At 39.3% G+C, this 16,222-nt stretch overlaps 1 protein-coding gene across 1 annotated transcript in view; it reads right to left on the bottom strand.

Moving 5' to 3' along the window:
* Positions 1–950, bottom strand: part of LOC136331098 (cytochrome P450 2J2-like) — a 35,677-nt gene extending 34,727 nt beyond the window's left edge. Inside the window, exon 1 of the mRNA XM_066269053.1 lies at positions 626–950. Coding sequence (XP_066125150.1) covers positions 626–835 — 210 coding nt within the window. The 5' untranslated portion in view covers positions 836–950. The remainder of the gene's footprint in view (positions 1–625) is intronic.
* Between the last annotated feature and the right edge of the window lie 15,272 nt (positions 951–16,222).

Genomic DNA, 16,222 nt, shown 5'->3' with positions numbered 1-16,222 from the left:
ACACATAGATTTCACGTAAACATCTCTATAGCACTTGAACTGTTTATTGCGTTTTGTGCCCAACACCCAAAATCAAATCATTTTCCATCACTGTATTTTTGGCCAAGGAATGACACTTTAAAGTGATTACTTTATGCAGAAGGGTTTGCAGGGAGAGAAAGCTGAATGTGGTGGGAGTGATTCAGCTGAAAAGTGCTGAGGCTTAGGGCAGTATTATCACTTATCGGTGGGGAACAGGAACCTTTGAGAGGCAAAGCACGTTTTTTTTTTTTGTTGTTTTTTTTTTGTGGTTCTTCCTTTTACTGCAAGGATAACACTATTAAAAAGCTCAAGGTGATCATATTACAATAGGATGTCCTTTTATCATTGAACAAGACATACAGTGAAATGAGTTAAAGAATGTAACAGGCCTACCACACTTAAATGGTAAACAATTACAATAATTTACCCCTAGAAAGGGCCGGTGGAATCATGCCAGTAGAGGAAAACCAGGTTCAAAGTGGGGTTTACCAGGGGAATGGCATTAATGGCAGAGCCACCAATCTTCCCCTAGGTCTCCAGCAGGGTCCTTGTCCTGCAGGTCAGGGTGGGGTCTCGGCCCATACCTTAGCCTGCTCCTTCCTACCTTCTGAATCACCAGATGCGGCTGCTTAAAGCCAAAATAGAGGAAGCTCCCAATGAAAGGCAGACGCAGGGGCCCTGGCGGGTAGTTCTTGGGGAGCCGTCTTCTGAAGAAATTGGCAAGAAGCAGAAAGACGATGGCACCCAGCAGGAGCGTGCGGGGATGGATCTCTCTCCAGAATGTCGCCACTAGGGAACCCATCGCCCCGAGCATGGCTGTTTTCCGCTGGACCCTCTGCGGTGAGCAGGTGCCTTCCCTGCCTGTCTCTGTCACTACAATCCCAGGGGCGCCGGCCCTCCCTGCCCACCCCTCCTCAGCCGCGCCCCTACCCTGCCGCACCCCGCCCCACGAACTTTGTCCCTGAACTTTTCTGGGCTCCGCCCCCTGCCTTGTGGGGTGAACCTCACGCTGAAACCTCCCATTTCCTCTGGCCCGGCCCCTTTGCTTTGGACCAGATGCCAGATACTAGATTCCAGGGAAAAGCTGCTTGGTTTTGGAAAGTCCTTCTCTGACACCGCAGAGGCTCTTGGGTTTATGGGCTCAATGCATCTCAGGGAGGGTCACAGACGTGTGAGCTCCGTGTTTTTCCATCACGGTTTCACCCAGGGATCTGAACCTTGCCAGGTAAATATTCAAGGCAACAGAAGCTTCTGACGTTGCTAAATGCAGACAGCACACTTTCCTCTCTCTCTAAATTGCTTCATTCCGACAAAATTAGACTGATGCTCTTCTTGGTCCCATCTTGCATGAAGAAACAGAGAGGTTAAGTACCAAATGCGTGGTGAATAAATGAATCCAGTGGTTTGCAAAATATCTAAATCAGGTCCAGAATTTGTAACTGTTCTGAACATTCACAAGGGTTACATCAAAGCTTCTAGCATTGACACTAGTCCTTAATAGTTGATTAACACTGAAGGGAGGCACTTTCCAGAGTCCAGAGGGAGATAACTAGTCAGAGCTCTGCTTTCACCTTCCAGTCTACATCTCCCTTTTTACTGCAGTTGTGCATCCATACAGTGCTGCGAATATTAGTACAACTTATTTCTAAAGAAATGTTGTAGAACTGCTTTTCAAAAGAACCTCAGTATTATGTGTTTGTGATCATTGCAGGTTGACACATGGCATTAGTTCATTTACTTTCACAGCTATGTAGTATTTAGTCATTACACCACAGTTATTTACATTGATCTATAATTGATGTGTAATGTTACATTAGTTTCAGATGTACAACATTGATTTGATATTTGAATACATTTGGGAAAATACCACCACAATAAGTCTAGTTTATATCTATCACCATACACAGTTATAAAAATTTTTCTTGTGATGAGAACTTTTAAATCTACTGTCATAGCAACTTTCAAATGTGCAACACATCATTATTAACTATAGTTACTTCCCCAGTACCTATTTTATAACTGCAATGTGTGCCTTTGACTTCCTTCAATCATTTTGCCAATGTTCCACCCCCTGCCTCTGAGAACTACCAATGTGTTCACTGTATCCATGAGCTTGTTCTTTTATTTTGAAGGCTTTTATATATATGTGAGATCATGTTATTTGTCTTTATCTCTGTGACTGTTGGGCAGATAAAATATATTATGCTCACTTTGTTAAGGATGGCGCTGCCCACATGGAAGCCTGTCGCCCAGGTAATATTAATGTGTGTTGGGAGCGGGCTGTGGGCAGGCAGGATCCCTGTAGCCTGGGGCTTGGTTTTAGGACTAACCCTTTCCCACCCTTTTTGATGTGGAGTGGTACAATCCCATCATGCCTCAGATAAGTGACTTTGTATTAGAGACTTCTCTATTTTGTATATTGGATTCTACACTATAAAATGGGGGCAGACCGGGAGCTTGCTCTCTTGGTTCCTGGGATTATTAGCATTAGAGAGGAGAGCAGAGAGGAGAGAGCAGAGAAAGGCCACGCGGAGGAGGCCAGGAGAAGCAGCCAAGATGGTGGAGTGTTGAGTGAGAAGCCAGTTTGTGCAGAGTTTGTGCAGGGAGAAGGAAGGAGATGGGGAACAGAGGTGAATAAGTCTGGTGAGGTTGGAAACCTTTGATTCTAGGAAACTCGGATAAGTCAGTAGCTTTGTGAACACTGAATGTGAGTGGGTTTTGGAGCCCAGTGTGTGTTTTTACTTACCCGCCGGTGCAAGCTAGGATTAAAGATGATGGTCCATCCCATCAGTTTGTTTCTTTACCGACTCCGTTGTTTCTTTACCGACTGTCCGAAACTGATGCGAACCTGCATAGGCCAGGTGGCTGCTATGATGGTGGCCGTGGATACTGGCTTTACAATGACCTATTTTACTTATCAAAATGCCCTTGAGGTACACCCATAGCCATTGAGGTACACCCATGCTGTCTTAAATGGCACCGTTTCATTCCTTTTTATGGCTGAATAATATTCCATTATATATAATAATTTTTGCCCTTCTCTTTCTCCCTCTCTCTCTCTCTCTCTCTCTGTCACACACATACACACACACACACACACACACACACACACACACACACAATGGTTTCTTTATTCATTCACCAATCAGTGGACATTTAGGTTGTTTCCATATCTTGGTTACTGTAAATACGACTGCAAACAACTTGGGGGTGTGTATGCCTTTACAAATCAGTGCTTTTGTTTTTTTCAGAAAGCAACATCCAGAAGTAGAATTGCTGGATTATATGGTAGTTATATTTTTACACCACAATTTATTCACTCACTTCCATATCAATGAAAATTCATATTAATTATTTCTTCACTGTCTGTTTTTTAAAAAGTACAGCCTTAAAATAGTACCAGATGAGAGATTGTGTCATGAACTCAACTGTGTAATGTCACTTTTAAGATTTGATTATCTGTATTGACTTCTCATAGACTTGGCATAAATGAGATGCTGAACTTTGCCTGAAAGCTGCAAAAGGTAATGCTTTAAATAAATTTATAACAAACTGATTTAAACTTTCACAAGAAAATTAAGCCTGACCAGGTGGTGGTACAGTGGATAGAGCATTGACTTGGTTGTGGATGACCCAGGTTCGAAACCCTGGAGGTTGCTGCCTTGAGCGTGGGCTCATCTGGCTTGAGCATGGGCTCACCAGCTTGAGCATGGGGTCGCTGTCTTGAGCATGGGATAATAGACATGACCCCATAATCACTGGCTTGAGCCCAAAAGTTGCTGGCTTGAAGACCAAGGTTGCTGGCTTGAGCCCAAGGTCACTGGCTTGAGAGAGGTCACTTGCCTTGCTGTACCCCCCCCCCCATCAAGGCACATATGAGAAAGCAATCAATGAACAAGCAATCAACAAACAACTAAGATACCGCAACGAAGAATTGATGCTTCTCATCTCTCTCCCTTCCTGTCTGTCTGTCCCTATCAGTCCATCTCTCTGACTCTCTGTGTCTGTCAAAATAAAAAATAAAAATAAAAATTAAGGCCAATTATTTGAAAGCAAAGATGAAGGCTCACCTTCCAATTTGCTTTCTCATTAGTTCTTTCTGAAGTAAGATAGTAAAGCTGTGATTGACATGTTTTTCTCATAATGATTACTCTCAGGACATTGTGTAGCCTGATGTAAGTATAAAGGAAAGGAGACATTTTAAACTTGAAGAGCTTATTATGATCAGTAAAAGCTTCCCTAGTTGAATATTATTTCCTTCTTTTTCTATGAAGTCAAAATACAAATCAAGAGAAGTATTTGTTTCCTAAAATGTAATATGACTTGTAAAAAGTATTTTGTTTGAGATCATATATGTATTGCATATGTCCCTCAGATTCAAATTAATGGCTTTGATTTATATTATAAAGAAAGGTGAATAATTCAAAAATTAATATCCTTCCTTATAACCATAATGGGATAAGTACTTGATTTAATTGTTGTCATTTTATACATATTTTCCCTTATGTTCTCTATCTTGTATAAACCAATTTCCCCAATCATTGAGTTGCTCTAAAAGGGGGGAGGGGTGGAGAGAAAAAGGAGAAAGGTTGACTTATTTTGTTGATCAGATTACATTCATGGAAACATGTAAAGTAACTAGGGGGAATAGGAATTGCACAGTAAGACATCAGATTAGTACCTTCTTTGTCCTTATGCCCCATGAATTCCTGACTCAACTGGTAATCCATTAATAAGTTAGTCACTAGTTGTGATTACAACTACCAAGTAATTTTTTTCAGCATTGATTGAAAATTCTTTTGTGACACCTATCCAGAGAACTACCACTGTACAAACATTAACAAATAATTTAGTTCTTTCAAGATATTAAGTGATATGTCAAGTATTTAAAGTGAATTTGAGGTGAAAAGTAATGCATATTATCTAAACAATAATGATAATTTGTTAATTTGAAAGATATTTTAGGAATTAGAATAATTTGATATTTTTATTTCTATTGTCATATTTTTCTTTACGATGTAAATACATATTTTGGCAATTAGAAGACAAGTGTTTTTGAATATTTTTTAAGAAGTTAGTTCAAAATTTTATTGCTTTTTACTAAAAATTTATTATTTTTACTAAAAAATAAGTATCCCACCATATCTCATTTCTGCCTAGGATTTTTTCTGAATCTGGAAGTCTAAGGAATTCATGTAATAAATATAATATACTCATTTCTGTAAAACCATACATTTATAAATATTTTTGGGTACTCTACATGTATGACTCTAATGGTGTGAAAAATTGAAGGGTAATATAAACTACTATGTTTGAGAATATTCAAGAAAAAAATCCTATTTTTTTATTTTTATTTTTTATTTATTTATTTATTCATTTTTAGAGAGGAGAGAGAGAGGGAGAGAGAGAGAGAGAGAGAGAGAGAGAGAGAGAGAAGGGGGGAGGAACTGTAAGCATCAACTCCCATATGTGCCTTGACCAGGCAAGCCCAGGGTTTCGAACTGGCAACCTCAGCATTTCCAGGTCAACACTTTATCCACTGCGCCACCACAGGTCAGGCAAAAAAAATCCTATTTTTAAAAAATATTTTATTTATTGATTATTATTTTTTTTTTAGAGAGAGAGGAGTGAGAGAGAGAGACAGAGAGAGAGAGAAGGGGGAGGAGCAGGAAGCATCAACTCCCATATGTGCCTTGACCAGGCAAGCCCAAGGTTTCGAACCGGCAACCTCAGTGTTCCAGGTCGAAGCTTTATCCCACTGTGCCACCACAGGTCAGGCCAAAATCCTATTTTTAATACCAGACTTGGAGAGTTCATGAAGATTTTGTTAAGAAATAATAACAGATACTTTCTGTATTGACAAAACTCTGAAAATGCCTTTCTATAAAATATAAAATACATAACAGATAAAAAGTATCAGGCATTTAACATTGGATATTTTGTGTTTGTATTTTGATACTGAAATTTCAATATAGCATTTTCATATTTGCCACCATACTTTTATAAAAGTAAACCCAGTGGTGGGAGTCAAATAATTTAACAACCGGTTCTCTGCCCTAATGACTGTTTTAATTATAAAAAAACAATATACTGAAAGGTAGTTTATTATTTCATGTATTTAATACTTAAACAGGAACAATAAAAAGAGGTACCCAAAACTAGATTATAAAAAAAGTTTTAAAATATGAATGAAAAAATATTAAATACTATCTGACAAATAAACAATAAAACTGATATTTCCAGCCCTGGCCGGTTTGCTCAGTGGTAGAGCGTCGGCATGGCATGCAGAAGTCCCGGGTTCGATTCCTGGCCAGGGCATACAGGAGAAGCGCCCATCTGCTTCTCTACCCCTCCCCCTCTCCTTCCTCTCTGTCTCTCTCTTCCCCTCCCGCAGCCGAGGCTCCATTGGAGCAAAGATGGCCCGGGCGCTGGGGATGGCTCCTTGGCGTCTGCTCCAGGCGCTAGAGTGGCTCTAGTCGCAACAGAGCGATGCCCTGGAGGGGCAGAGCATCGCCCCCTGGTGGGCATGCCAGGTGGATCCGGTAGGGTGCATGCGGGAGTCTGTCTGACTGTCTTTCCCCGTTTCCAGCTTCAGAAAAATACAAACAAACAAACAAACAAAAAACAACAAAAAAACCCTGATATTTCCATATTGCTTCTTGATTGGCATCCTCACCTGCAATTTTCTTCGTTTTTATCTGAGCATCATCGGCTATGTGATTTATCCTTAATCATCTTTTCAGTGTGGGAGTAGGATTCTATTACTTTGGAGGTAGGCCAATTAGACTAATAGTCAGTGTATTTGATCTATTAGAAGAAGACTTCTCTTCTATGAACATATTATGCTCATTATTATAAAATGCCTTTCTACTTCTGCCAAACATAAAGCAATTGTTCTGACAATATTTTTAGCTCTTTGAACACTTTTAGGAATTGCATAGTTCTGTGAATTTTTAAAAAAGTTTTCCATGAAATCTCGATAATTGTTAATATCAATTTGTTGATAAAAATGTCATTAAATACAAGCAATTGTTCTTGAGCTGCTTTTCATGAAACTAGTACTTCTTCAATATTTCAGTAATCTGGCTTCAAAAAATTGAGAAGTTGTAATTCATTCCTATCTTGAATTTGGTTACAACTTGCTTTGAAATATTCATAGTCCATTAATCTTTTTTTTTTTTCAAATTCATTATGATGTTTTTTAGAAATCTTCTTTCTCAAGGAAGCCTGGCATGCCACACAGCTAGGGCTGACCTTAACTACAGGCAGCCCATCTTGGTTCCAAAACTCTACCAATCTTTATAATTTCAATTCCAAGTTGTTCTGATTTTAGATAAGTTCAATTTGTTTCTTATTGGATTGATGAAAAATAGTATATATCTTCATTTTAGAGGAGAGAGAGAGAGAGAGAGAGAGAGAGAGAGAGAGAGAAGTGGGGGAGGAGCAGAAAGTATCAACTCCCATATGTGCCTTGACCAGACAAGCCCAGGGTTTCGAACTGGCGACCTCAGCAGTCCAGGTCGACGCTTTATCCGCTGCACCACCACAGGTCAGGCGAAAAATAGTGTATATCTTATCAATAAATATTTTAAAATGATTTACTTGCTTTATTTCCTTTGTCAAATCATCTAAAAGAAGATGGAGGTGATGGTTTAAACAGTGCCATATTATTATGTTTGGAAACTCTTTTGCTATCCCAGTGCTCACTCCAGATTTTCTCCCAAGCATAACACTGGCACCATCGGAGCAAAATCCTATTAAATTTTTTTCTAGGTAGTTAGTAAGCCCAACATTATTTAAACTTTCCATAACTGAAGAACATATTGTCTCTGTATCTTGTTTTTCCAATTCAACTAGCTCAGTGAAAATTGTTGGTGATGTAATGGAATCCTCAACTTTTTTTTTTTTTTAAACTTTTTTTTAAATTTTTCTTTTTTTTCTTTTTTTTATTAATTTTTAGAGAGGAGAGAGAGAGAGAGAAGGGGGAGGGAGGAGCAGGAAGCATCAACTCCCATATGTGCCTTGACCAGGCAAGCACAGGGTTTTGAACCGGAGACCTCAGTGTTCCAGGTCGACGCTTTATCCACTGCGCCACCACAGGTCAGGCCTCAACTTTTAATAGAAGTATAATAACTAGTTTGCAAGATACCATTGAGTCTTTGTTAATAATCAAATATATTTTCAGATTATTTTCAGTAATTTTAGTAAATATTTTTATTAATTTCTTTTGAAGTGAAATCAACTATGTTGACAGCAGTTTTTATGAATGTAATCCTATTCCCATATCTAATCCATATTTAATTTGCACTTCTAACTCATCCTCTATGTCTAAAAATGGTTCACATCTTTCTACCAGGCTGTAAACTGTATTAAGTACTCTACAAATAGTAGTTAAATATTTTTCATTCATTATATCAATTACTTTTGTTACTGAATTCTGCTCACATTTTTTAAGTTTTCTTTACAAATGTTATGAGCTTTTGATGAAAAATGTTCTTTCATTTTTTCCTTAGAGAAGCTTGTATCTCTTTATTTTCCCCTGATGCCTCAATCTAAAATTATTTCTATTATTTTGAGACATGAACAATTTTCTCTTTTTTGCAGTCACATTTTGCACAATACTCACAATATGACTTTTGTTAGAAATTACCAGTCTTTTCATATTTTTCTTTAATATTGTTATGTTGTTGCACTGTCCAGCATTCAGGGTAATTATATTCAGTTTTGGAGTTATCATTTTTTATTTCAATAATTGACATGCTACTTTCTTTAAGTAGGAGTGGTTGTGCTTGTGACTGTTTTGTACCATTGAAGGCCAATAAAAGAATACAAATTATGAAGACATTACGTGGATAATAGGAAAATACTAAACAACAAATATTATAAAAGCTGCATAAGGATAAGTTATTTATATGGATATCAAGAAGCAGTTTGTTATATTCCCTTATCATTCTCTCTCTTTCTCTTTTTCTTTTTTATTCAGTGAGAAGAGGGAAGGCAGAGACAGACTCTCACATGCACCCTGATAGAAATCACTTGGCAAACACTAGTGGGCAATGCTCTGCCCATCTGGGATGTTGCTTCATTGCTTAGCAACTGAGTTCTTCTTAGAACATGAGGCAGAGGCCATGGAGCCATCCTAAGTGCCTGAGGCCAAGCCACTCCAATCGAGCCATGGCTGCTGGAGGAGAAGAGATGGAGAGAGAGAAGCGAGAGGGGGAGGGATGAATAAGCAGGTGGGCACATCTCCTGTGTGTCCCGATCAGGAACTGAACCCAGGACATCCACATCCTGGGCTGATGCTCTACCACTGAGCCAACTGGCCAGGGCCTAATCATTCTCTTTATGGCACTAAAATAAGCATAGTTTCTTCTACAGCAACTCACATTAAAAAAATTGCTTTCTCTTTTATGACATTAGGAACATTGAAACACAGGGTGTAAAGGAGAGTGGGATACTCAACAGATTATTACAAAGTTTGTATATGAAATTTAAGTCAACGAACCTCCTCCTATGCAGTAATGTTGTTGGGTGAAGAACTTCTGTAACATAATCGTAAGGGACATCATAAATTACATGGCCATGCTTATAGGATATTGATTTTAAGAACTTGTGTTATACTCTTCTGATGCTATTTTGATGATTTCTTTTTCTTTCTTTTTTTTTTTTTTTTTGTATTTTTCTGAAGCTGGAAACGGGGAGAGACAGTCAGACAGACTCCCACATGCGCCCGACCGGGATCCACCCGGCACGCCCACCAGGGGCGACGCTCTGCCCACCAGGGGGCGATGCTCTGCCCCTCCGGGGGGGTCGCTCTGCCACGACCAGAGCCACTCTAGCACCTGGGGCAGAGGCCAAGGAGCCATCCCCAGCGCCCGGGCCATCTTTGCTCCAATGGAGCCTTAGCTGTGGGAGGGGAAGAGAGAGACAGAGAGGAAGGAGAGGGGGAGGGGTGGAGAAGCAGATGGGTGCTTCTCCTATGTGCCCTGGCCGGGAATCGAACCCGGGTCCCCCGCATGCCAGGCCGCCGCTCTACCGCTGAGCCAACCAGCCAGGGCCTATTTTGATGATTTTTTAATATGGGTTCCAAACTGTTGTGATAAATTCCAAGGTAGAATTTATCAAACCAGGGTATAGTACAGAATTCTTAGCACATTTATGTTACAAAAATCCTTTGTGAAGTGATAAACAGAACCTAACCTTTTGATGCTTTTGTTAACCGTGCTTTGTGCAGTGCATCTTTAGGGGATTTCAGCTCAATCTTTATGGGACACATTGTGCTTGCAGCTGGTTTACCCAATTGATGACCTGTAATCTTGGATTTATGGACAGAACTGATCTTAGAGAGCACAGATTTTATTGGATCAGGGTCATCTGTTTGATGTGGTGTGTCCCAAAAATTAAAAATTATTACATTGTTTGCTCTAAGACATCTGTCTTCAAACTCTTAGGAGGACGTTTTGTCCACATGTGGTCATATCATAAACTTTTATAAACAAAGCACTGTGCTTATACTATTATAAAATCAGTCAGGACATACATTTTCTTCATTTTCTTTATAGTAAATGAAATTTTCTAGGCTGAATTAATAAATGGCATAGGCTATGCATATTAAATATGATTTTAAATATGATTGAATAATGTGTATGACAACACATTATTAGTCACGGGAAAGTTGTGAGCATTCTTCCACAGCTTCCAAATGGGCAATAAGATAACCCTTAAAATCTATATTTGTATTGGTTCATTTTGTCCTAGCTTCTTATTGGTTTCATTGCTCAGAGAACACCAGTGCAATAATAATATTTGGGGAATTTTGAGTGTAACAAAAATCTGAAAGAAATGATAACTTTGTCACTCCCTAGTTGTGTGGCACTTTTTCTCTTTATGTTGTTATCTTTGTTTACTGAAGAAAAACCATGAAGGAATTAAAATGTAGTTTTTCATCAAAGGTATAATGAGTTTTGTGAAATGAATAAATAAATATTACAAGTGTACTTCCATCAAATTTTTTTCACCTGTGGATGGAATAAACGTTGCTACAGGCACTTAGAATACGCTGTTGTGCTGATGAACATTAAAAGAGAGTAAAGAATGTAAATTTGTGATTTCTACATTGGGCGGCTGCCAGGCACTCCCCTGAGAGAGCACCTTGATTGCAAGTGCCATTTTATCTTTTTTTTTTCTCTTAAGTGAGAAGTGGGGAGGCAGAGAGACAGACATGCACCCCAACTGGGATCTACCAGGCAAGCCCCAAAAGGGGCGATTCTCTGTCCATCTGGGGATGTTGCTCTGCTGTTGAGCAACTGAGCTATTTTAGTGCCTGAGGCAAGGCCATGCAGTCATCTTCAGCACGGGGGCCAACTTGCTCCAACCGAGCCATGGCTACAGGAGTGGAAGAGAGAGAGAGAAAAGGGAGAACGTAAGGGGTGGAGAAATAGATGGTCACTTCTCCTGTGTGCCCTGACCAGTAGTCAAACCCAGGACATCCACATGCTGGGCCAATGCTCTACCACTGAGCCAACTGGTCAGGGCTACAAGTACCATTTTACCAACTGGTTCTACAAATTCAACCAAAAATTAGGTATCGGTTCTGCTGAAATGGTGCAAACTTGCTGAATCTCACCATGAGTAAACCTTATATTACTAAGTTTTAAAAAATGTTAAGGAAGAGTAAAGTTTTTCTCAAACAACTGAGGGAATTTTCTTGCTAGTAGGCCTGCCATACAAGAGGCATTAAAACAAGTTCTTTAGAAAGAAGAAAGAGGTTCCCAGTCAGGGCACATATGGGAAGCAACCAATGATTACTCAACCAATGATTGCACAACTAATAAGAACCACAGATGAATGTTTTCCTTCCTCTTTCCCTCTCTCTCCCTTCCTTTTTCTGTCCTTCTAAAAATCAAACAATAAGAAAAAATAAATTAAAAATAAGAAAGAAGAAAGAGGGTATATTTCAGAAATTCAGATCTCCATAAAGAAAGGAGGATCATTAGAGAAGAAATGAAGGTAATATAAATCTTTTCCTTTTCTTAATTGACATGATAGATAAAACATTGAGTTTAAAATAGTAATGATTTATTCAGTATATATAGTTTATAGATAAGTGGCAGGATTGATGCAATGTTATAAGGCAGTGGTCCCCAACCTCTTTTGGGCCATGGACTGGTTTAATGTCAGAAAATATTTTCACGGGCCGGCCTTTAGGGTGGGACGGATAAATGCACAAAATAAAAATATGCGACCGGCATAAACACTGTGGTCATTTTTAAATATAATTGTTGAACTTATGAGACAAACTTGAAGAGTGAATCTTAGATGGATGTAACAGAGGGAATCCGGTCATTTTTTAAAATAAAACATTCAGACTTAAATATAAATAAAACGGAAATAATGTAAGTTATTTATTCTTTCTCTGCGGACCGGTACCAAATGGCCCATGGACCGCTACCGGTCTGCGGCCCGGGGGTTGGGACCTCTGTTATAAGGGACAAAGGAAGGAATTAGAAAAACTTATAAGGTACTGGCTCTACTGATGAAGTAATGTAATTTGATTTGAAAGTAGATTTGAATCGGTTGAAAATATATATTGCAAACTCTAGGACAACCATTTAACAACTTTAGAAAAAGAAATATAATTTATGTGCTAAGACAAAAGAGAAAATGCAATTATATAAAATGCTCAATTAAGGCAAAAAAAGAGGGAGAGAAATAAACACAAAATGAAGAGCAATGAATATGATAGATATTAATCTCTAAATAATCACTTTAAATACCAATGGTCTAAATACACTAATTAAAAGACAGTCTCTCAGAATGCATTAAAAGAAACAAGACCTCCTTCAGATTGATCATTGTTAGTATATAGCAATACAACTAATTTTTGTTTTTTTTTTTTTTGTATTTTTCTGAAGCTGGAAACGGGGATAGACAGTCAGACAGACTCCCGCATGCGCCCGACCCGGATCCACCTGGCACGCCCACCAGGGGGTGATGCTCTGCCCACCAGGGGGCGATGCTCTGCCCCTCCGAGGCGTCACTCTGTCGCGACCAGAGCCACTCTAGCGCCTGGGGCAGAGGCCAAGGAGTCATCCCCAGCGCCCGGGCCATCTTTGCTCCAATGGAGCCTCGGCTGCAGGAGGGGAAGAGAGAGACAGAGAGGAAGGAGAGGGGGAGGGGTGGAGAAGCAGATGGGCGCTTCTCCTGTGTGCCCTGGCCGGGAATCAAAACCAGGACTTCTGCATGCCAGGCCGACGCTCTACCACTGAGCCAACCGGTCAGGGCCACAACTAATTTTTGTTATATTGATCTTTGTACCCTTTTTGAAACAACTGAATTCATTTACAAGTTCTAACAGTTTGTGTGTGTGTGTGTGTGTGTGTGTGTGTGTGTGCAGGGGTTTGTGTGAAATCTTTAGTACTTTCTACATATGAAATTATGTCATCTGTGAAAATAAATTATTTCAGTTCAGCATCAAAAATAATAAATTACTTAGGAATAAACTTACTCAATGAGGCAAAAGAATTACACACTGAAAACTATAAAATATTGTTGAAAGAAACTAAAAAAGACACAAATAAATGGAAAGATATTTTCTATTCATGAACTAAAGACTTAATATTGTTAAGATGACTATAGTACTTAAGATTCAAATGGCATTTTTTACATAAATAAAAAATTTAATTTTAAAATTCATATGGAACCACAAAGGACCCAAAATAGTCAAAACAATTTTGAGAAAAGAAGGGCAAAGCTGGAGGCCTCTCACAGTCTGACTTCAAAATATATTACAAAGCTACAGTAATCAAAACAGTATGGTAATGGCATAAAAGCAGACATTCAGACCAATGGAACAGGATAGAAAGCCCAGAAATAAATCCATGTGTATATGGTGAAATATTCTTCAACAAGGGTGCCAATATTAAAAACGGGAAAAGGGGTCTCTTCACCAAATGGTGTTGGAAAAACGATTACCCACACACAAAATAATAAAATTGTATCTTTATTGTAAGGTGGTGGGCAATGGGGGAAGTTCATGTAGGAAACCAGTCCTGGGAACTTGGGCTGGGACTGCATGCCAAAAGAAACTTCCCAGGAACCATTTGGGAAAGAGCGACACCTCCGTCAGCCAGTGAGATTTCATCACGTGATATTAGCTTGACCATCCTAGGGACCCTTTAAATATCTCTCATGGGGGGTCACCCCTTGCGACTTCCTTGGCCTCCATGTCCCCTCGGGGCCAGGGACCCTCGTCAGATGGAAAGTGCCCTGTACTCAATAAAGCCTTTTATTATTCCACACTTCGTGGCTTCGGCCCCTTCCTTCCTTCTCGGCGGGGAAAAATACCTTACACTTATACCATATACAAAAATCAACTCACAAAGAATTAAATACTTAAACACAAGAATTGAAACTATAAAACCCTGGAAGAAAACATAAGGGAGAAACTTCATAACATTGATGTTGGCAGTAATTTCTTGGATATGGCACCAAAAGCACAGACATCAAAAGCAAAACTAGAAAAATAGGAGTGCATGCATTAAAAAGTGTCTGTACAGCAAAGAAACTAAATATAGATAGTTTAAGACCCTATGATGAAAACTATGTTGGCACAGTCATGTGGCTGGGTCAGAGGGGCTACAGAAGAGGGAGGCATAGGGGAATGTCTGAGAGGTAGGAGAACCGAGATCACGTAGGAAGAAATTTGTAACCCAGGGTAAGAGTTTAGATTTTATTTTATGTTTTTTTTTTTAACTAAAGAGTGATGTGATTTGATTTATCCCTGTGAAATGACCCAGCTTTCTTTGAAGAAAATGCAGTGTAGCTATAACAGCAGAAACAGAAGTAGGTTATGAAGTCACTGTAGACATTGTAGTGAACAAGCTGGTGGATAATGGCTAAGAAAAGTGAGAGCGGAGGAGATGGAGAGACTCATGGAATTTAGGATGTGTTTTTGGAAGTAGAGTTGATAAGATGAGCTAATGGATGGAAAGAGTCCTAAAAGTAATGATGATAATGACAATAATATCTTTGGAGATTTTGCTCAATCCTCATAACCACATTCTAAAATAGATACTGTTAACACCATTTTACACATGAACAAAGGTAAAGTATCCAATTTTTAACAATTAAGTAAAATTACGTTAATGCTTTAGTTGTGGCTAATAGCGCTACTTGTTGAGATGGGGAAAACTGAAGGAAGAACAGGTGTGTGTAAGAAAATATGACTCTTTCTACCATGTTAAATTGGATGTATTTATTCGATACCCAAATGAACATATCAAGTAGACAGTTGAGTGATCAAGTATGGCGTTCTGGGAAGAAGTATTCTTAAGTCATGGGATTGGATGATATCACTGAGGAGAGTTTGTCTGGAGGAGTACACAGGTCCTAGAAGGATGCAAGCACTTAGAAGTAGAAGACACAAGAAGCCAACAAGAGCCCTTAAATAAAGACCAGACTAATGGAGAAACAGAGAGAGGACCTTTCATAATTGCTGGCAGGGTTGAGAGTGTGAAATTACAACAGTGATTAGCAGATATTATACAAGCATATAGATTGCTCAAATGAAAACAGTTATGGAGGAAGAGAAATATAAGGTTGGAACAATGCAGAGATAGTTTTCAGAAGATGGCCTGAGGGTAAACAAGTCTGGAAAAGTGCATTTAGAACTTGAAGTATGGCAAGGAAACAGAATTTCAGCAAGTCTGGACAAGTACATGACATGATTGTGGGTCAGCAAGAGAAGCTTGCAGGAGCTTGCAAAGGGGTTGCAAGAAGGATTGTAAGCCTGTGCAGGGGTAGGAGGAGATGGAAGAGAGAGTATGGCGTCTGTGAGGACATGAGAGTAAAGATTTCCAAGAGGGAGAGCGTGGTTGGAGCATTGAATTTGTGGAGAGATAGTAAGATAAGAACAGCAACGTGATACTTGGCGTTGTCATTGTGGAAATCACTGATCTCCAAGTATCCCACCTGAGTGGCGGGAAAGAAAGCTTGGTTGTAGTGCGCTGAGGGAACGGGAGCTGAGGAGTGCAGGCGGCGTTCCTGGTGTAGCTGCGTATGGATATGCGTTTGAATTTGTAGTCATCGTTTTAGTGTAGAAACTATTTATTATAATTATGATTCTAAACCTTGCTATTTTCACTTAAAATGTCTCAGCCATCATTTTAAGTATGTAAGGTCTGTGCAGTTTCAGAATGTG

This window comes from Saccopteryx bilineata, chromosome 3 (genome assembly GCF_036850765.1).
Source record: "Saccopteryx bilineata isolate mSacBil1 chromosome 3, mSacBil1_pri_phased_curated, whole genome shotgun sequence".
Classification (NCBI taxonomy): Eukaryota; Metazoa; Chordata; class Mammalia; order Chiroptera; family Emballonuridae; genus Saccopteryx; species Saccopteryx bilineata.
Note: the sequence above shows the minus strand (reverse complement) of the source record. Positions and strands in the feature narration are given on the sequence as shown.